Source organism: Lycium barbarum, chromosome 8 (genome assembly GCF_019175385.1).
Source record: "Lycium barbarum isolate Lr01 chromosome 8, ASM1917538v2, whole genome shotgun sequence".
NCBI lineage: Eukaryota > Viridiplantae > Streptophyta > Magnoliopsida > Solanales > Solanaceae > Lycium > Lycium barbarum.
Window position 1 is genome coordinate 131265775 of NC_083344.1, and position 22267 is coordinate 131288041.

The 22267-nt window shown below is 37.2% G+C and overlaps 2 protein-coding genes across 2 annotated transcripts; one reads left to right on the forward strand and one right to left on the reverse strand.

The window, feature by feature from the left end:
• Positions 1 to 257: 257 nt before the first annotated feature.
• On the reverse strand, positions 258 to 3461 carry LOC132607491 (protein WHAT'S THIS FACTOR 9, mitochondrial). Its single transcript, XM_060321479.1, has 2 exons — positions 3377 to 3461; positions 258 to 2415 (listed from the first exon to the last, which is right to left on the reverse strand). Exon 2 carries the CDS (start codon positions 2135 to 2137, stop codon positions 893 to 895), a length of 1245 nt encoding a protein of 414 aa, XP_060177462.1. The 5' UTR covers positions 2138 to 2415; positions 3377 to 3461; the 3' UTR covers positions 258 to 892.
• Positions 3462 to 6185: 2724 nt separating this feature from the next.
• LOC132605501 (senescence-specific cysteine protease SAG39-like) lies at positions 6186 to 10903 on the forward strand. Its single transcript, XM_060318635.1, has 3 exons — positions 6186 to 6283; positions 7956 to 10006; positions 10282 to 10903. Exons 2-3 carry the CDS (start codon positions 9481 to 9483, stop codon positions 10872 to 10874), a joined length of 1119 nt encoding a protein of 372 aa, XP_060174618.1. The 5' UTR covers positions 6186 to 6283; positions 7956 to 9480; the 3' UTR covers positions 10875 to 10903.
• Positions 10904 to 22267: the final 11364 nt, after the last annotated feature.

Consider the following 22267-nt stretch of genomic DNA (forward strand, 5'->3'; position numbering starts at 1 on the left):
AGATTCACATAGTCGACCTCACTTGCTCAGGATTGAGGCGTTACCCAATATAAGAAGTAACTCTATACAAATGTGTTATGCTTCCCCATTGTAGATTATTCCTTGAGTCAGCGTATCAAACAATATCGCGAAAATCATATAATGTCGAGATTTTACATGCCACAGTTCAATCAATACCCAAACAAAGCATTGGATCTTTGAATTAAACAAGAAAACATGAACAAACACTCTTTTTTTTTTTTTTAGAAAGGTAACAATAACATGAACAAATTCTTATTAGTTCCAAATGCTTAGCTCAGACTCGATGACATAGTTAAAACTAAATTACTCTCACAATATTTTCATAACATTGGAGGAAACAGGCCATTGTCAGGTAGAAAACAATAAAAGAAATAATTCAACAAAGGAAACAGAAAATTTTAAAATGTGGCACATGGTACAGCAATCAGATGTCTGGGAAAACAATAAGATACAGTCAGGTCAGTAACAATCCGACATCATTTCATACATGTAGCGTCGTGCTTGTGAGATACAGAAGGAATAGAGGGCGTTGTCCATCCAACAGTGCACCAGGCGAACAAATCGTATACTCTTGCTTAAGACTTGAGGCTCCATTGATAATATGTAAGCTACGCGATCCCTTTGCATGTTCCGTGGTCAGAGCCATCCATACTGGAATCACCATTAACAGATGGAGAGAAATGCAGAATTGACGAGCTATGTCCACCTTTCCGCCCAGAAAAACTTTGTCCCACCTGGGAAGCTATTCCAGATTAAACGATTTTTGTCTGCCGAGTATCCCAACCATTCTCCTTTCTTTTTTTCTTTCATTACCCCTCTCCTTTCCACTTATCATCTCTTTTGAATCCCAAGCTTTTTTTAGTTGCAAACATCAAAGAGTAGAGTTGACCTGTTGTAGTTTCATTTCCTCATCATCTGTACAGTCCAAATCCTTTACATTTACAATAGCCTGATCAATTGGCCTGTTGTTTAACCTTCTACGTTTCAGTATACTCTCCGACTCCTTCATCAAGTTGATGTACTTTCTTCTAACTTTTGCTAATGGATGTCCCTCTATAGCTCCTTTATCACAGTAAGCTTCTTTTAGTATTGCGGTGCAAGTCTTGTTCATCAATGACAAATTGAAGATATGAGGATGCCTCTCGAATGCCTTGTGAACTTTTTGCGGTAACCCCAAGTATTTCCTAAGACACAATAGCTTCTTCCTTTCTGCAGCATGCTCGACAAACAAACTAAGCAACTCATGAAGCACACCCACCACTCGTTTTTCCGCTATATCACTATTTGGATCCAAACCTGAATAATCCTCATAGGGTGAAACATAGGGCAACCTCTGAAACTCGTCCAACCAGTCCGTAATCTTTCTTTTAAGCCTCAATCCCTTTGATGGAAACAATGGAAATTCTATTGCCTCACCTTCCGCACCATTATAAACTCCCCTCCTCATCGCATTCCTCTGCAACACTGATAAAAACCTTTCACTTCCATCAACATTAACAGCCAGCCCTTTTAACCCATCTTCCATTTCCACAAGTCTGAAACTTCTATCAAGATTGTATTCGGGATTCCTTAAGAATTCCTCGGGTAACCCCAAATACCACTGCATACCCTGAATTATCTTTAAAGGAAGCATCTTTTCCCTGCTACTCATTAGTATAAACTTCTTCAGCCTCAAAAGAATATCATCCTTAGATTTTACATACACCTCTGTCTCTTCTCCATCAAGCTCAATAGCCCTCTGGGTCAGCTTAAACCAAGGCAAATTGTATTTAGGGCCGGTAAATTCCTCGAAAACAGATGGGTACAACCTTAAGAACCGAGCAACCTTAATGGGTATTCCTAACTCTAAGCCTTTCTTTGAAATAACAGAAATGGGGACGGAATAATCGTCGGGCGAAGAAGAGATTATGCAGTTCTTGAGAGCAATTAAAGGCTTGAGTTGAACTGATCTATGAATGGCATCAATGGAGTCAAAAAAAGAGTCTTTCTTCCATTTCATGTACACATCTACATAGGTCTGCGTCTGTGTGTATGAGTAGGGGAGTGAGTGGTTGGAAAAGAGGACTTCGTGCAAGAGACAAACAGAGTTCTTGCTTCTCCTGGCGATCATTGCCATCACTTTCTTTATGTGTTGGACCGGGCTCTGAGCCCAAAACTAAGAAGAATATGCAGTTTAAAGAAGCTGGAGAGCAGCAATTGTCATTGCTGTTTGTGGCAAACTAACACTCTCAACAGATAGCTGGTTAATGCACTTTACATGTCACCTGGACTTTTGGACGCCACTATATTATACTGGCTGCCTCGCCTTTTCGCACCTATCCTTCTTGTTGATGAGCTTGAACCTATGGCAATGGCTGAAAAACACGTATGTATATTCACTGGTAGGCAAAGAACCTGAAAATACTACCACAACATGAGTGTTTGGAGGAACAGATACTAACGATATAGGAGTTATTGGTATCTTAACATGTTTGAAGTCCCAATTGATCAGAAATAGTGTTTGTTCATTGATGTACAAAGAAACTTCAACTATAATCTCACACTTTCAATTTCAAATGCCAACTACTGAGAAACAGAAACCCAGCGTATAAAAATCCAAGAACGAATCCAACACCATCAATTGAAGCTCAAAACCAATTAAAAGACACAAAATTTATGAAACAAGATTTAAGGTTACATAGCATAAGTTGTAGTCCATATTCAAAGAATTATTAGTATAATATAACACAATTCATCAATGTTCAAATGCCAACTACTAAGAAACAGAACCCCAGTTAAAAAAAATACATAAAAAATCCAAAACCATCAATAGAAGCTCAAAAACCAATTAAAAGACACAAACTTTATGAAACAAGATTTACAGTTGCATAGCATAAGCTGTAGTCCATATCCTAAGAATTTTCCAGTACAATATCACACAATTCCTCAATGTTTAAGTGCTTATTTTACTAAGTAACAGAAAAATCCAAAACCATCAATGGTAGCTCAAAAAACAATTTAAAGGCACAAACTTTATGAAACAAAATTTACCATTGCATAGCCTAAGCTGAAGTCCATATTCTAAAAAAATAAAAAAAAATTGTGCAATATCAAACAATTCCTTAATGTTTAAGTGCTTATTCTACTAAGTAGCAGAAACCCACTTCACAAAAAATATCAATAGGAGCTCAAAGACACTAACTTTGTAAAAACAAGAATTAGCAACTTTGTTTATACTTAATTTAGTGCTAGAAAGTGGTAGTTTCAGTATCTGCTGTTGGGTATTTTTTTTTATTTTTTTTTTATGAAAATCTTAAATAAAGAAACACACACAAAAATTAAAAAAATTAAAAGAAGAAGAAACTCAAGAACTTACCGGTCAACGGAATTTTGCGGTAGGGGATAGAAAGCATAGTGGCAAAAACTGAGGAAGGCTAAAAGCCTAAAGAGAGCAAATGAACTCTGGGCTGGACTTTTTGTTTCATGGGCTGAACTTGACAATTTGCACGATTTGTCCTTGTTCGGGGGTGGTCTTTAATTTTTGGCCCTCAAATTGGTGGTCTTTAATTTTTGCTCTTCGCTAAACCCCCTTGGTTTCGGGTTTGAACTCCTGCTCAGTTAAAAATTTTAAAAAAAAATCGCAAGGTAGAGTTTGGAATCGCAAGGTAGAGTTTGGATTCGCAAGACAGAGTTTTGATACCTTAAAGCAGAGTGTTGCCTTCAGGCATAAAACAAAACTCTACCTTAAGATAGAGGTTTGCATTAAGGCAAAAAAATTACTCAATTGGAATTTTGCACAACTTTGCCTTAAGGCCTAATTTTGCTACCAAACTATGCCTTGCGATTTTTTTTTTACTGAGTCGGTGTTCGAACTCCAAACCTCATGATATTAGGCGAAGGACAAAAATTAAAGACCATCAATTTGAGGGGTAAAAATTAAAGACCAGTGCCTTTGAAGGCAATCCGCACAAAAAAAATGATGGAAAATTTACAGCCCATAACTACTCTAAAACTTATTTATTAGTAATAGCTACTTTTTTTAAATTATTTTTGGTAGCTTAATTATTTATCAAATTACCATCTATAACTTGTTTTTGTAACTGCAATATATTTCCCTAAAAATAAGATACCTCTCTCCCACTTACCCACAATCTTTTTTTTTTTTCAAATATTTTTCTCTCACATCTTCAATTCACAACCATATTTTACTCCCATTATTCTTCACCATAATTAGCACGATTTCTTCTTCTTTCTTATCAGTTACCCAATCTCTATAGGTAACTAATTTTTATTATGTTATTTGTTGTATAAATTGTTCATAAATTTCATCGTCTTAACCTTCACTTTTCATTCAATTTTTTTATATATATTTTCAGCCATTGTTAGAGTATCTTCAACAAGCTCTAACTCTCCATTTTAATGGCGGATATTGATACTCTAAGTAAAAATACACCAGTGGCAACAAGAAAAGCAGTGGAGGATCTCCAGCCAATGGCCGAAGCTCAGCCGTAATAATTTGTTTGCTAAATCTCTATGGATAGGCCGAAATAAGAGGAAAATCCTTCTTATGTTTGCTAATCATGTGGTGTTGTTTATCTTATGAGTGATGAAGAATAGTATTGATTATAGCAATATGATATTGTAGCATCATCTAGGAGCCAGAGAATAGGTTGTTGTTGTAGAAACACCATTGATGAGAGTTGTGGAGCTTCATACCCACCAAGTGTTTGATAAAATGTTTCTGTATATTTCAGTGTATCAACAAACAGTATATCTAATTTTTCAGTATATTTCAGTGTATTATTTCGCTATATTTAAATGTATTTATCTTTTTTTTTTTGGTGTAGATCCTATTTTTACTCCACTTTATTTTCACGATTTTGTATTTCGCTGTATTTCTGTATTTTTTATTTCTAATTTATTAAATAGTTTCTGATATATTTGATTGTATTCCATTGTATATACGCATATTACAACTTTATATTTCTTAAACAATCAACCATATTTCATTGCATTCCAGCGTATATTTTTCTATATTTGGAAGTTTTCAGATCTTTAGTGGTTTTTGAATTTAAAAAGTTTTGATTGTGATAAAAGTTGAGAGAGATTGGAGAGCTGTTATGGAATGCGTGAACTATAGTTGATTTAATTTAACTTACCATTTAAAAAGAAAAAGAAGAATCTGTTCTAAAAATATAGCCTATTTTTACTCAACCCGATTTTGTATTTTCATGTATTTCACTGTATTTCAAAAAATCTGTTCCATAAATAGCTCCTGATTTCACTGGAGCGTGTTTACTGTTCACTGTATTTCTCTATATTTCAAAAAAATAGAAATACACGCGTTTTTAAAGAAAAGTAGCTACGCTTGGTAATTTTACATTTGATAGTTATATCTAGTTAGAAGCCAATAAAAGATAGCTATTTATGTAAGTTTCACAAAAATGATTATACATAAAGGGGAAATTTGCGCAGATACCCTATTGCATAGAGCCATTTAATGGGAAGCCACTTTTTAACACCTTTGCATTCGTGGTCAGTTAAGGGGTTTTCAGCATTAAAGTCGTCATTGTTACAGGCTTGAAAAATAGAATTTCGAATATGAAAATAAAGTTTAAATCAAGTGGTTGTTACTGAAAAAGTTTGAAATCATTGGAAGGGATGAAGATTGATAGTTCAAACTTTAGAAAGCTACTTTCAATTTCAAATATATATATACACACCTTAAATTCAGACATACATATTTAAAAATTGGCCTTGGCAACCTAAACTTCAGGCAAATATGTGAAAATTAAGTTTGTCTTGTCAAAGCCGACCTTCAGGCAAAAATGCCGAAAGCTAGGCCTTGGCAAGCCAAATTTCAGCTAAAAATGTCAGAAGAATCCTACCAAACTTCAAACACAAATATTTGTAACTTCGATCGCGTATACCTGAAATTGGTTTTGATCTGGCTAACCTTATAAATTTCTATACACTAGGGCTATAGCTTAAATAATGGCCCCAAAAACGGTTATACAGTGCACTTGCTGCTGCCTGCATGTGTTTTGGGTCCAGGCCCAAGTCCCACTTCCCAATTTCAAGTCCATATGGTCTGTTCGTGGCACTATTCAATGGCGAAAATAGTGCAAAAAATAGCTTAACGACCTTCAACTTTCCAGTTTAATTTCCACCAATGTAACTACTTTTCAAAAGGTATCAATAGCTTTAATTTTCGACAAAGAAGAAGATCAATAACTGCTGGGACTTTTACTCTATTCTGCTCTTCATTCGTCACTTAATCTCAGTAAGTTGTTGTACTATATACATATATACACATGCATGAAAACGGGAGAACATGATGATTTGCTCTGTGTCTGTGCGTGTCACATTTGGAGAAATACACTACTAGGAAAAAAGATTTTTTCCACCGACATTTAGTGGGAAATTTGTGCTATAAAACATGTCCACTTCATTCCCACCGAACAATCTCACTGTAAAAATGGATGGTGGGAAACAGGTAAAGCTGGGAAACTTTCTAATTTTCTGTGTGAAAACTCTACTATTTAGGTTTTTCACACCGACATTCAATGGGAAATAGCCACTAAAAAATTTTCAGTGCGAAAATAGTAATTTTTTAGTAGTGATATGAATATGGACATGGAAGTTATTTGCTTCTTTATGCCAGGGTGAATTCAAGATTCAAACTTGATTGCTCGACTTTTAAGATTCTTAGCACTGCACGCGTTGTACTTTTGAAGTGATGTGTTCAAATTTAATAGTTATTGAAATTTTATTGGGTTTTCACATAATATAACTACACTCCTTGAGCCTGTTTGGATTGACTTATTTTAGGTGTTTTTAAGCCAAAATAACTTTTAACCACTTTTGTAGTGTTTGACTAAAATAAAAAAAATACTTTTAAGCTAGATTTCCTAACTTATAGCTTCAAAAGCCAGAAGCCCATCCAGACGGGCTCCTTGTAGAAACTATTGGGTTTGGTTGAACTCGTTTCACCATGGTAGTCATAGCCTGTTTGTACCTGATCTTCTAGATCTTATTAGTACTGTGTTTAATTTGCTAATGTTGCTTAAAATCGAAAGAAAATTCATTCTTTGGTCATAAATAAACAGAGCAAAGTAGATACATAAAGGATGTATACTACTATCCCAATTATACCTAGCCAATGGCGGAGTCAGGATTCTGATAAGAGGATTCAAAAAAGATCCAAAAATACTAAGAGGATTCAAAACTTTACACATGTATAAAAAAAAACTATTTATAATTTATTTACGCAGTATAACTTTCCGAAGTAGGGGATCAGTGTATGTGGCTCCTCCACTGTACCTAGGAATTGAGAGCAATTAATTGATTGAAAAGACACCTTATATTTCCTTGTTGAATTCGTCATTTTTTAATGACTTTATATTTCCTTGAGTTCGCCATTTTTTTTTAATTACCTTTTTGGAAAAGAAATTTCCATTTGGAGCCATTTACAGAGATTTAATATAGAAATATTGATCTGGACGGAGATTTCCATCATTTGCTAAATATACAAGATTACGTTAGAAGACGTGTATCGCTGGTTTTTTGGGAATACAGAGAAACACACTTACTAGTAGAACTAAACTTGAACAATGATTTTTGTTAAGGCACTTTTGTCTGTTTATATGTTTTTTTCCCTCTTTCCAAATACTGAACTAATTTTCATTGCGAAAATAGTGATATTACCATTTATGCCTTTACATTAAGTCTAATGTGTTTGCCGTCTTTAGCTTCTTGTGTTAGTACTGTAATCAACTAGATGTCATCTATGTTGCTCGGACTCTTCAAACATACTATCAGGTCAATGTCGGATCCTCTAGAAAGCTATGCATTTTTGGAGGATCCTACACGGTGCAGCAGTAATTTTGTAGGGTCCGGCGAACCAGTCCTGAAGGATTATATTGGACTCTTATTGTGCTTTTGTTATGTTGCAGTTGTTGGAATTTGACAATATGGCATTGAAGTACATTGTTGGTTCTGCTGTGGCATCATTTTCATTTGCATACGTTTGTGACACTGCTTTGTCTGACCATAAGTTGTTTGGAGGCAAGTTTCCATTCCTTTGTTTAGCCCTTCAATTTTAGGCTAATTTAGGGGATGGAGGGTATGAGATAGCGAATATACGTTTTTTGCATCTCGATTAAGCTTTTGAAGGGGAAAAAAAATTGTTTAATGATCAGTAGTTCGTCTATTCAATCGTTTTACTTCTTCTTGTTGCTGGATATATATCTCGTTCGTGCACATTTTCTCTTTATTTCCCGAGCCTCTAGTGAGTTACTGGCAATTTTCGAAAAGGTCAAATCTTTGATGATATTATCATCTAAGATTGAGTTACGAAAAACTTCAAATTCATATACCAATAGAAAATGTGAAGAACTTCTAGTGCTAGAAAAACTAATTTCTTATAATAATTACTCAAGACGGGCTTAAATGGAGCGACATGTCATGCATGAACAGTAAAATTTTTATAGCGAATGTTGTTCTTTTCTGTTTATATTCACTTGTGGTATTTAAAACTGGTACTACTCCAAAAACAGTTGCTACAGATGAATGATGGAAAGAGACAGACAAAAAATTCCAGGCGTGGCCTCGCACTGCTGGTCCTCCAGTGGTCATGAACCCAATCAGACGCCAAAATTATATTGTCAAGTCTTGATTGAAAATTTACATCTACGCCATCTTTGTTCTGATAGATTTGTTTGGAATAGAACCTTTTTTTTTTTTTTTTTTTCAGTTTGAGCCAGGATATGATCTGCTGCTGGGTTCACAAGATTTTCAAGCCCTCAGTTTCCTTCTAAGATAAAGAATTTCATAGTTAGATTCTAATAAATGTTTCTTCAGTTTCTGCTCTAAATATATGATTGATGAATTGTGAAGATTATATGATCTACTGGGCTCATACTAGTTGCTTACGTTTTGGCTTTTCTTTAATGATTTAAAGTTATTGGCTCTGTGCTAAACTCTGCTTCAGTATATGGTATAGTGTAAATACCGGGTGCAGGTAAATATTTATCAAATATTTATCGACAAAATGTTTTTATTTTTGGCAGGCTTCCTCAAATATAAATATTCTTTTCCTCTAGTTAATTAGCTTAAGGTCCAATTCAACACACACATAAATAAAACCAGTATAAAGACAAGAAGTTTAGTGGTTGTCCTAGTCTTCTAGACAACACATCTTTTTAACCTATGTGTAACTAACCCAAAAAAAAAAAAAAAGAATTAGACATTGCTCAAGAGAGATTATGAAATCCAAGCTGAAACTATTGATTGTTAAATTTTCATCTACCCAAGAGATAAACGCATAAAACAAGATTAAATTAATTTTTCTTGCTATTAAGCAGAATAAATTGTGAACCTTTTAATCCTGCAGTATAATTACTAAACAGACCAGCATCCACGGCAAAGAACTAGCTAGTTTAAATCACAATATTTGGCACGGCAAAGTGAGAAACACTAATGCATATTCAAGAATCTATATATACCAGTATCTCCAAAGAAATATATACACCATTATCCACATCTTACAATTCTCTTATTGTGAAGTATATCTCTTTAATCCTTTCATTAGATATGAAGTTCCTAGTTCTTCTTTTGGCTATTCTTGGATTATGGATGTCTCAAATTACAGCGCGTACACTTCCTGAAGAATCCATGATGCAAAAATATGAGCAATGGATGATTCAGTATGGACGTGTATACAGAACCAACGCTGAAAAAGAGAGTCGTTTCAAGATATTCAAGGAGAACGCAGAGTGTATCGAAGCTTTCAATAATGCAGGAAATCAGCCTTACAAGTTGGGAATCAATGCATTTGCAGATTTAAGCAATGAGGAATTTAGAGCTAAACGAAATGGTTTGAAGATTCCATTCTGTGAACCAAAAATTACTTCATTCAAATATGAAAATTTGACAGCAGTTCCAACAACTATGGATTGGAGAACAAAGGGTGCAGTTACACCTATTAAGGATCAAGGACAATGTGGTAAGTGATCTAGCCTTACTATATATAATGATTGCCTTAAAACTCTCGATCTAAGTTATATACACTGCCAGTGTAAATATTTTCACGTTATTAATGTATCTGACATGTGTTGGTCAGTTAGATACCCTTTTTATTTTTATAAAGTTACCGATTAATGTGCGCTTGTCATAGAAATTTACCCGTAATTACCTTATGGGAGACATTTAGTGCATATAACTTCAACTCTTCTTGAGTGGTTTTATCTTGTTCTTTTCTAATACTTCTATTACAAACAGGTAGTTGTTGGGCATTTTCTGCAATAGCTGCAACAGAGGGGATTACTAAACTATCAACAGGAAACTTAATCTCTCTATCAGAACAAGAACTGATGGACTGTGACAGAACGAGTGAAGATCAAGGATGTGAAGGTGGTTACATGGAAGACGCGTTCGAATTCATAGTGAAAAACAAAGGCATAACAACTGAAAAAACATATCCATACAAAGCTGCTGATGGAAGTTGCAACACTAAAAAAGAATCTTCTCATGTAGCCGATATCAAAGGCTACGAAAAAGTACCTAAAAATAGTGAAAAAGCACTTCTCAACGCTGTGGCAAATCAGCCTGTTTCGGTGTCCATAGATGCTAGTGACTTCTCGTTCCAATTCTACACGAGTGGAGTTTTTACGGGCACGTGTGGAACTGAGTTAGATCACGGTGTTACAGCAATTGGCTATGGAAAAGCTGAAGATGGGACTAAATATTGGTTGATCAAGAATTCTTGGGGTACTAGTTGGGGTGAAAATGGATACATAAGGATGGAAAGGGACATTGATGCTAAAGAAGGACTATGTGGGATTGCCATGGATGCTTCTTATCCAACTGCTTAAGCAAACAGAATTATGTATAGCCAAATCAAAGGCTTAATGTTTATTATTTCTAAAGATTTGCTAAGTGGTGTGTTATATTTCACTTGATTATGTAAATGTGCTAAAGAAACATGTCCATAACTTATGTTAAAAATACAATATGAAGTACATAGTTCTGTTTGTGACAGTGTAAACGAGCTACATCATTTATCCTGTTTTTCACTTAAATTCCTAAATTATAGTCACCCAAAATCGATTTAATATCAGGTATGGCCCCTGAATTTTTCCCACTATAATGGTAAGATCACAAAATTATTTTTGTCACGTTAAAGTAACTGAATTATGTGTGAATTGCTCGAAACATACAAATGACCAAAAAGTCAAACATCCCTCGTTAGGTTATGAAAACTCATCACCGCATTAGTGCTCTAGCACCTTGTGAATTCCTTTTTTTTTCCCACCTGATATCTGGTACACGCATTGGGACCTCACTAAATTCGGATTCGTGCCAGGAAGTCCCATATTGGAGGGCAAAGCACTTTGTGAATTCCACGCCAAAAGATAAAACAAACTCACCCTGTAAAAATGGATTTGGAGATTTATAGAACTGAACTTTCAAATGTTTCTTAATTGTCTATTGTTTAGAATATGGGTAGCTAAAATCAAACAGTTAAACCTTATATAAAAAAATCATACACAAATATTAACTTACGTAATATTTTCATACTTGGGGATTAAGTATTAAGTTTTGAAATGTAAGGGGTATATATGTAACTAAGTAGATTGTATAAATTGAAGTGAAATATTTAAAATTAAAAAAATTTAACTGAAAATTCACACTGACCAATTTAAATATTTTTTAGTTACACTTTTGAGTTGTATAAAAATTATACTATAAACACTAAAAGAATTACATATTGATCAATTTAAATATTTTTTAGTTACACTTTTGAGTTGGGGCATAAACATTTACTAGAATGCACACCTTTTAAAATTCTTATATAGAAAATTTGATAAAATATGTCGATTGTACTAGTAATATATTTTCATATTGTACATGATAATTTTTTTAGAAAAAAATTACGATAAGATTTAATACGTAGGAATTTCTCGTTTCCCATTTCAAATTTCTTATTCGATGGTCTCGCTTCAAATTATCTTAAGTTTACTTTGTTACATATAAATTCGATATTTAAATAACAAAAACTTATATGATCTATTATAGTGAAAATTATGCAAAATATTTGTGTAGAATTTCCATTATATAGCGGCTTACGTGTTTAGTTTTAAAATATAGGGGTAGTAATCGTAGGTTTTCTTTATAAGGGTGGTTTTAGTAGCATAAAATTGCATTTAAAAATAAGTGACATTAGAGGAATAAAACTGCATTTGAAGTTTCCTAATTCTTTTTGTGACAATTAACAAAAGTTTCCTAATTTATTTTTTTGGCAATTAACGAAAGTTTCCTAATTTATTTTTTTGGCAATTAACGAAAGTTTCCTAATTTATTTTTTTGGCAATTAACAAAAGTTTCCTAATTCTTGTTAAACTCGGTTTCCATTTACTTCCCGCGTTGTAGGCTATAGCCCAACCCTACGTATATATAAGTAGTATCAACTAGGCCAAATATTTTACGTATTAGAATAAACAGTTTGTTAGTTTTCCTTCTTCAAAGAGTGTTCTTAAGATCCAGTAAGAATATTTTGTTTTCAGCTAATTTCTTCTACTGAAAACAAAACATGAATATCAACCAAACAATCCAAAATTCATCACAATATCCAGTACTGGGACTAGGAATTAGGTTTCGACCCGTTGATGAAGACCTTATACACTATCTACTCAAATTCGTTTCTTGCAAGAATTTCACGTGTGATCATATTCAACTTGAGGATCTTTACGGGAATAAGAAGCCATGGGAGATATTCGAAGATAGTAATAGTTCATCGCGAGGGGATGAGGATAATAAAAAGGTAAAATTGTATACGGTAAAAACCGGATGCGAGGCAAACCGGTGGAGCGAGGGGGCCAACTGATCTGCCTTCTTCGTCATTGGAACGACCAAGCCCGGTGACCCGAGCATTCATGGTCGTTGGTCCATATAGCCGTTGGTCCGTACGGCTGTTGGTCCGAGTAGCCGTTGGTCCGTGTGGCCGTTGGTTCGAGTAGCCGTTGGTCCGGGTGGCCGTTGCACGCGGGTCACGCGCCAGTAACGTCCTGTCCTAGTCAACTACCCACCATGCGTGTGTCAGACGGCGCCGTCAATCTAATCCCACCAAATCCGTGCAGAGCTGTCCTTGTTGCTATTATTTTATTAGTTCACATCATATGAGACCCATGGAGGTCACACTATAAATAGGGCACATCCCCCTCCTTTGTAAGGGTTGGCTTCTTCATCCTCCAAGAACACTTGTAATAGAAAAATATATATGCAATCTCTCTCTCAATATCTAATACGGCCAAGGCCGTTTGTTTCCATTTACGTTGTGTTTCTTCCATTAAGTATTCAACATGGCTTCTAAACGTTCATGTCTGTAGCAAATTAAGCAAATCACCTTTACTAGCCGTTTTATCGCCAAATACTCACACGCTTGTTTTCCGCTATCAAATATACATCAAGATCCAAGCACATATCCTATACCCGCGTACAAATTCAATTGGTTTCCCAATTTCGGGGTAAACAGTTTGGCGCCCACCGTGGGGCTAGGATAATAGTGGTCTTTGATCTTGATCTCTATCTTACCCGTTAAAATCGGAAACATCTGCTGTCCGTCTCGGAAGAAACGGACCAAATGGCTAACAGTGGGCAATCTGGTCACGTCAACAACAACAAGATCGTGGCCGAAAATAAAGGCAGCGGGCCACGAGGATTGCCAAACCCCACTGACCCTTTAAATACTAACAATTCAATTACTTTGTCCGGGACACGAGTCTGGAAAGAACCGGATACCCCGAATGATAATATTGACTTGCGTTTAATTTTTGAAACGTTGTAGGAACAGAGAGCGGCGATTGCCGAACAGGGAATCGCAATAGCCCAGCTGCAAAACGGAAGAGGTAAAACGACCCCGGAAAAGGCGAAGAGTATTGCTGAACCCAGAAGAGATGAGACACGGATGGTTGAAAGCAATGGCTCCGGAGCTGGTCCATCCACCGAGGTTCTGAGAATGCTCGAAACGTTGGCGAAGCGGGTGGACTCGACCGAAAAAAGGGTGGAGACATACAACTCTCGGGTGGATCAAATCCCGGGGGCTTCGCCTATTTTGAAAGGGCCGGATTCAAAGAGGTACATCCAAAGGCCTTTTCCTCCGAGTGTCGCTCCGAAATTGATCCCGAAGAGGTTCAAAATGCCGGATATCCAAAAATATGACGGCACAACGGACCCTCACGAACACGTGACCTCATACGCATGTGCTATAAAAGGCAATGATATAGAAGATGATGAAATTGAATCCGTGTTGCTGAAAAAGTTCGGGGAAACTCTGTCAAAAGGAGCATTGACTTGGTACGATCATCTGCCCGAGCATTCAATCACTTCTTTCGAAATGCTCGCCGATGCCTTCATAAAAGCACACGCCGGAGCCAAAAAGGTGCAGGCTCGAAAGACGGATATTTTCCGTATAGCCCAAAGAGACAAGGAGCTATTGCGTGAATTTGTCAACCGGTTCCAAAGTAAACGAATGGAGCTCCCCCCGGTTCCGGAGGAATGGGCCGCACAAGCTTTCACAAAGGGGCTCAATGTTCAGAACTCGACGACTTCGTTCAAATTAAAGGAAAGCTTGCTGGAATACGAGGCTGTGACCTGGGCGGATGTCCATAACCGATACGAGTCAAAAATTCGGGTAGAGGATGACCAACTCGATCTTCCCCCGGGGCCCGTAAAAATGGACAAAAGCTCGAAGAGATCACGAAAGAATTACGAACCGGAGGCCGGACCATCGAGGGAAAGGCATCGGCCATACTCTCGAAAACCAAGCTTCAGGTCGGAAAAATCAAGGGATGGCCCGAGTCATTTCTCCGGGCGGGGGTGATAAACGGGCCGAGTCCCCGGTTCAGGTATACCACCGAGGAGTCAAACGAGGAGGCCACAGCTGTGAAACTCGATCTCACAGATGAACTTCGCAAAAACGCGTTGGTCCGTATTGCAACCCAGAAGCAGAGAATGGGAAGGTACTACAATCGGAGAACCAATTTTTGAGATTTCTAAGTTGGGGACTTGGTGCTTCGGAAAGATACCTTGAGCACCAATAATCCCAACGAAGGAAAACTGGGTCCGAACTGGGAAAGACCGTACAAGATAACCAAGGTAACGGGCAAAGGATCGTGTCAGCTGGAATCCGTGGACGGGCAGCGATTGTGCAACAACCGGAACGTGGCACATTTGAAGGGATATTACTGCTAAGGTATGGACACCTCATGTTTAACCTTTTTCTTTTTTGCAGGAAATCAAGAACCGGATAAAGTTAGGATCTAGGTCTGAAAACGCGTGTTGCACCCTTTTCCTTAGTACGGTTTTGTCCCAAAATGGGTTTTTCGACAAGGTTTTTAATGAGGCAACAAGTACAACGTGTTACTTAACAAAATAAGGACAAACGGCCGGGAACTCGGGGTCACGGCCTACGAGTGGGGGCTTGATAGCGCTCGCCTGATCTTGCAGCTCGAATAAGCACTAGGGGACTTATACCCACATCGAGGTTTACCCCGGTTAATGGAAAACGGAGGAGCTCAACAAATCAAGACCGGACCTTCTACATTAGGTTTCGGTGTAAGGACCAAACGATCATAATGAATCGTGTCCCATTCAACATTTGCTACGACAAAACTAAGGCCCGGCCACAGCCTCCGATGTAAGGACCAAACGATCATAATGAATCGTGTCTCATTCAACATTTGCTACGGCAAAACTAAGGCCCGGCCACCGGCCACAGCCTCCGATGTAAGGACCAAATGATCATAATTAATCGTGTCCCATTCAACATTTGCTACGACAAAACTAAGGCCCGGCCACCGGCCACAGCCTCCGATGTAAGGACCAAACGATCATAATGAATCGTGTCCCATTCAACATTTGCTACGGCAAAAATAAGGCCCGGCCACAGCCTCCGATGTAAGGACCAAACGATCATAATGAATCGTGTCCCATTCAACATTTGCTACGGCAAAACTAAGGCCCGGCCACCGGCCACAGCCTCCGATGTAAGGACCAAACGATCATAATGAATCGTGTCCCATTCAACATTTGCTTCGGAAAAACTAAGGCCCGGCCACCGGCCATAGCCTCCGATGTAAGGACCAAACGATCATAATGAATCGTGTCTCATTTTTCATTTACTACAACAAGGCAGAAGGAATTAAAATTCTCATATGTACAAACATTTTGCAAACGCAAAGTCATCAAAAGCTGGTATAACAAAATCTTGGGTGTCTTTCTGTTAAAAGGACTTCGCCCCGATGGTAACAGCCGTATTCCGGCACTACCCCACTCACATACTCTATATCGAGGATTGTGCCCGAAATTCGACAAAGGCGACAAGGTCACAATGACCCAAGCCAAAGCTCGGCAAATTCCCCCAAAACGGGGACTGCTCCATCAAAAACTTTGCTAAGGTTGAAAAAATACCGACCCTGAAGAAAATGCCTATCGTAATTCGGAGACATCTGAACTTATGAAGCATCAGATAAGTCCCACGGGCACGGTGAATTAACGACTATGAGTCGACCTGTCCTAAAACGGACCAACGATCATGACCAAAATAATGGCAAACATTCAAAACGAAGAAATAAGAAGGTAACGACGAGCTTACATGGCCACCGGTTTCGGAAATTATCCACTCCCCGTTACTCCAATAGATCGGAGATCCGGGAAGTGTGGGGCTATCTGTATACGGTAAAAATTGGATGCGAGGCAAATCGGTGGAGCGAGGGGGCCGACTGATCTGCCTTCTTCGTCATTGGAACGACCAAGCCCGGTGACCCGAGCATTCGTGGTCGTTGGTCCATATAGCCGTTGGTCCGTACGGCTGTTGGTCCGAGTAGCCGTTGGTCCGTGTGGCCGTTGGTCCGAGTAGCCGTTGGTTCGGGTGGCCGTTGAACGCGGGTCACGCGCCAGTAACGTCCTGTCCTGGTCAACTACCCACCATGCGTGTGTCAGACGGCGCCGTCAGTCTAATCCCACCAAATCAGTGCAGAGTTGTCCTTGTTGCTATTATTTTATTAGTTCACATCATATGAGACCCATGGAGGTCACACTATAAATAGGGCACACCCCCCTCCTTTGTAAGGGTTGTCTTCTTCATCCTCCAAGAACACTTGTAATAGAAAAATATATATGCAATCTCTCTCTCAATATTTGATCCGGCCAAGGCCGTTTGTTTCCATTTACGTTGTGTTTCTTCCATTAAGTATTCAACATGGCTTCTAAACGTTCATGTCCGTAGCAATTTAAGCAAATCACCGTTACTAGCCGTTTTATCGCCAAATACTCACACGCTTGTTTTCCGCTATCAAATATACATCAAGATCCAAGCACATATCCTATACCCGCGTACAAATTCAATTGGTTTCCCAATTTCGGGGTAAACAAAAATATTTCTTTACTAAGTTGAAGAGAAAAAAATCAAACAGTTTAAGGTTTAATCGAAGGCTGATCGGAGGAGGCAGTTGGTGATAAGTCAAGTGCAGAATATTGAAGAAATGACACCTTCAACTCAATATCATATTGACTATGTTACAAGTTCTTCAGAGGAAAGGACAACAAATTTTCACGATTCGTGTCCTTTAAGTCTGTTCACATCATCTGATAATGATTTTCAGTTGCAATTACACGACTATAATGTTGAGTGTGGTATAGGGGCTACTATTCCATCAACATTGGCTGATCAGATTATGAACAATACTGCAACACCATCCCAGTTTCCTATCTGCATCGATGAATCTGGATATGATCACCACCTTCATGAGCAGATCGTCATGCGTCCAGTGGCTCAAGGAAGTGCTCCTATGGTACTTAATGAAGGAAATAATGCAGCACTATTTATGCCTGATCAGTGGTCAACATGTTGTGAAGAGCAAGTGAACCAAGTGCAGAATCTTGAAGAGACAACACCTATTACTTTTACTCATATGATACAATCATCAGATTATTTTGCTGATCAAACAACAGCCTTAGCTATGAACAGTGACGTGTGCTTCTCAATTGAGGAATTATTGGGTTCTGATAATGATGTTATTGCAGCAGACTTCAGTTGGCAATATTTGCAAGACTAGGAAGCAGTTGACAGCAATCTATTGTTTATTCACTTTGTATAGTCTGCTTCTTGTTTCTTTTGTCAGAAATTAAGTAGGTAGTTTTGATTAATGCATATGGTAAACAGAGTTGGTTGGTTATTTTTTTCCTGTTTCCATTGTTTCCTAAGCACTGGAGTAGCTTTTATTGCGAAAATAGTGATATTACCATTTATGCCTTTACGTTAAGTCTAATATGTCTGCCATCTTTAGCTTCTTGTGTTAGTGCTGCAATCAACTAGATATCATCTATGTTGCTCAGAGTCTTCAAAAATACTGTCAGGTGAATGTCAGATCCTCTAAAAGCTATGCATTTTTGAAGGATCCTACACGGTGCAGCAATATTTTTGTAGGGTCCGGCGAACCAGTCCTGAAGGATTCTATTTGGAGTCTTATTGTGTTTTCTGTTATCTTGCAGTTGTTGGAGTTTGACAATATGGCATTGAAGTACATTGTTGGTTCTGTTGTGGCATCACTTGCATTTGCATACGTTTGTGACACTGATATGTCTAACCATAAGGAGGAAAGTTACCATTCCTTGGTTTAGCCCTTCAATTTTACGCTAATTTTAGGGGATAGAGAATATGAGCTAGCTAATATAGGGTTTTCTGCGTACCGTTAAGTTTTTGAAGATGAAAAAAATTGTTTTTGTCTAACTTTATCATCATTGATATCCACACATATGAGATCACCAAATGCTTAAGAGTTCCTCTATTCAATCCTTTTCTTTCTTTTGGATATCTCGTTCGTACACATCTTCTCTTTGTTTCGTGGACTTCTAGTGAGTTATATATAGATAGAGCTCGAAAAGTTCAAATCTTTTATGGTTCCATCATCTGTGATTGAGTTGCGAAAATTTTGGATTTATATACCAATAGAAAATGTGAAGAACTTCTAATGCTAGAAAAAATAATATTGTACAATAATGATCCAAGGCGGGCTTAAAAGGAGCGACATGCATGAACAGTGAAAATTTGGATAGCGGAAATTTGTTTCTTTTCTGTTTACAGTAACTTGTGGTATTTAAAACAGGCACTACTCCCAAGACAGTTGCTACTGATGAATGGTGGAAAGAGACGGACAAAAAATTCCAGGCGTGGCCTCGAACTGCTGGTCCTCCGGTGATCATGAACAGGGGCGGATCTACAGTAGCAGGTGTGGGTTCTCAGGAACCCACATCCGCTAAAGTTATCAAAAGCGAGTTCGCCATTAATGAGGCTAAATTCGTCGCACTTACGGTCGCTAGAGTTCCCTTCTTCAAGGCTTATCATGGTGATAGTGTTATGTGGTAGTATTATTAGTCAGCATATTTATGTACTCTTTGAACGATAGACTCGGCTGTTGATTTTATTTGATGATACTCTCACACTAGTTGAGTGATTAATTATCCAAACCATACTTAAATTGGCCACTGTCTATAAGTTCTATCTCTTCTTATAGGCATAAGTTCGACTATGAATGGCAAAAATTAAAGACTAGCCATTTGAAGGGAAAAATTAAAGACCAGCACAAAATAGGGCCAAAAGTGCAAAAGATCCACTTTCAAGTAGCCCAAGTGCAAAAGACCAGCACAAAATAGGGCCAAATGTTTTCAAGTTTTTCCAACAATAACCACTTAATTTAAACTTAATTTTCACAATTAGAAATTCAATTCCACTTCTTCAAGATTGCGATAATAACTATCTTAATGTTGAAGACATTTAATTGGCTATGGATACAAAGTTTTTAATAAAAGTGACTGCGCCTTAAATGATATTGTGCAAATAGACTACTGTGCAAACTTTTCATCGTATGAAACATATTTTGGGTCCAGGCCCAACTTACAAGCTCCCAATTTCAAGTTCGTATAGTTTGTGTTGCACTATTCAATGGCGAAAATAGTGCAGAAAATAGCTTAACTACCTTTAACTTTCCCAATTAATTTCAACCGATGTAACTACTTTTCAAAAGGTATTAATAGCTTTAATTTTCAATAAATAATAAGATCAACTATCGCTAGACTTTTTATCTACTCTGCTGTTCATTCATCACTACATCACAGTAAGTTTTTTTTTTTTTTTTTTTTTTTGCTTCTGAACTACTTATAGGTTTGTTTGTATTATATATACATGCATGGAAACGAAAGAACATGATGATTGCTCTGTGTATGTCACGTTAGGGGAAATAAAAATAATGGGCATCAAAGTCTTTTGGTTCTTTGTACCGGGCTCAGGATCTTAACTAAGGGGTTCAATATATAAAGAAGTTAACAAACGAAAAAGTCGAGGGATTCAACATTTACTATATATTAAAAAAAAAAAAATTCTCCTTGATTATACTGTGTAATTTTTCAACGCCCACTTGGCCCTTACTGAATCCGCCACTGACCGGCCAGTTCAAGATTTAAACTTGATGCATTTCAGATTTTAGCACGGGATTAGTTACATTTTTGAAATTATGAATTCAAATTTAAAGTGATTTTTTCACACACACGCATAATATATATATATATATATATATATATATATATATATATATATATATATATATATATATATATATATATATATATATATATATATATATATATATATCACTGGTTTTCAGTTTCTCTTCTGCATACATAGAAAACCAGGGGCGGATGGAGCATTATAATTTGGGGTTCAACCCCAAACTTTTGATGCGGTGTACAAATTTATATATAAAAGTTTACTAAATTTACAATAAATAGTAGATATGAACCCATAACTTTAGAGATATAATGGTTCAATGCTAAAAAATTTAAAAAGTTGAACCCCAAAGGTTAAAATCCTAGATCCGCCTCTACAGAAAACTACACTTATTACAACTAAAATTGAACAATTATTTTTGTTAAGGCATCCTTGTCTGTGTATATGTTTCTTTTCCTGTTTCCATTGTCTTCTAAGTACTGTAGCTTTTATTGCAAACAAAGTGATATTACCATTTATGCTTTTACTTTAAGTATAATGTGATGTGGCTGCAGTCTTTAGCTTTTTGTGGTCGTACTGCGATCATTTAGATGTCATCTATGTTGTTCGGACTCTTCAAAAATAGTGTCAGGTTGTATGTAGAATCCTCTAAAAGCTATGCATTTTTGAAGGATCATGCTTGGGTGCAACAATTTATTTGTAGAGTCCGAGCAACATAGGATGTTGTGAGTTGTCTTTGCTGATCAAATGGAGCTAGCTACAAAACGAGTCCTCGAGGATTCTATTTGGAGTCTTATTGGGCTTTTGGTTATGTTGCAGTTGTTGGAGTTCGACAATATGGCATTGAAGTACATTGTTGGCACTACAGTGGCAACATGTGCATTTGCGTACGTTTGTGACACTGTTGTGTCTGACCATAAGTTGTTTGGAGGCAAGTTTCCATTTCCTTGTTTAGCCCTTTAATTTCGGAATGGCTTATCCCTATTTTAGATGCCAATAGAAAATATAAGAACTGCTGGTGCTAAAAATTTGACTTTTTTCATAATAATGGATTTGTGATTGGACTAGATGGTTCGATATGGACAGTAAAAATTCATATAGCCGAACCCAACATACTTGAGATACGTTGTTGTTGTTGTTGCTGCTGCTTATAGCTTAAAGTCACTTATGACATTTAAACAGGTACTACTCCAAAGACAGTTGCCACTGATGAATGGTGGAAAGAGACGGACAAAAAATTCCAGGCATGGCCTCGAACTGCTGGTCCTCCAGTGGTCATGAACCCTATCAGGCGCCAAAATTACATTGTCAAGTCTTGATTGAAATTTTTCATTTACGTCGTCTTTGTTCTGCTTGATTTTTTTGGAATAGTACCATTTTTTTTTTCCAGTTTGAGCTGCCAGGATATGATCTGGTGTTGGATTCACAAGATTTTCGAGGCCTCAGTTCCCTTTTAAGATAAAATTTCATAGTTAGGTTGTCATAAATGGTTCTTCAGTTTCTCCTCTATATATGGTCGATGGATTGTGAAAGATTATGATTTACTAGGCTCATACTAGTTTCTTATGTTTTGGCTTTTGTTTTTGATTTAAAGTTTTTGGGTCACTGCTAAACTCTGCTTCAATATATAGTATGGTGTAATGGTTGAGTTCTCCCCACATCGGTCGTAGATGCTAACACGGAGTGCGGGTAAATATTTACCGA

Excerpts from the sequence above, each read along its gene's own strand:
- LOC132607491 (XM_060321479.1), bottom strand. The coding sequence starts at position 2,137 with ATGGCAATGATCGCCAGGAGAAGCAAGAACTCTGTTTGTCTCTTGCAC.
- LOC132605501 (XM_060318635.1), top strand. The coding sequence starts at position 9,481 with ATGCATATTCAAGAATCTATATATACCAGTATCTCCAAAGAAATATAT. Across the intron at positions 10,007-10,281 it reads TAAGGATCAAGGACAATGTG|GTAGTTGTTGGGCATTTTCT; the intron begins GTAAGTGATCTA and ends TATTACAAACAG.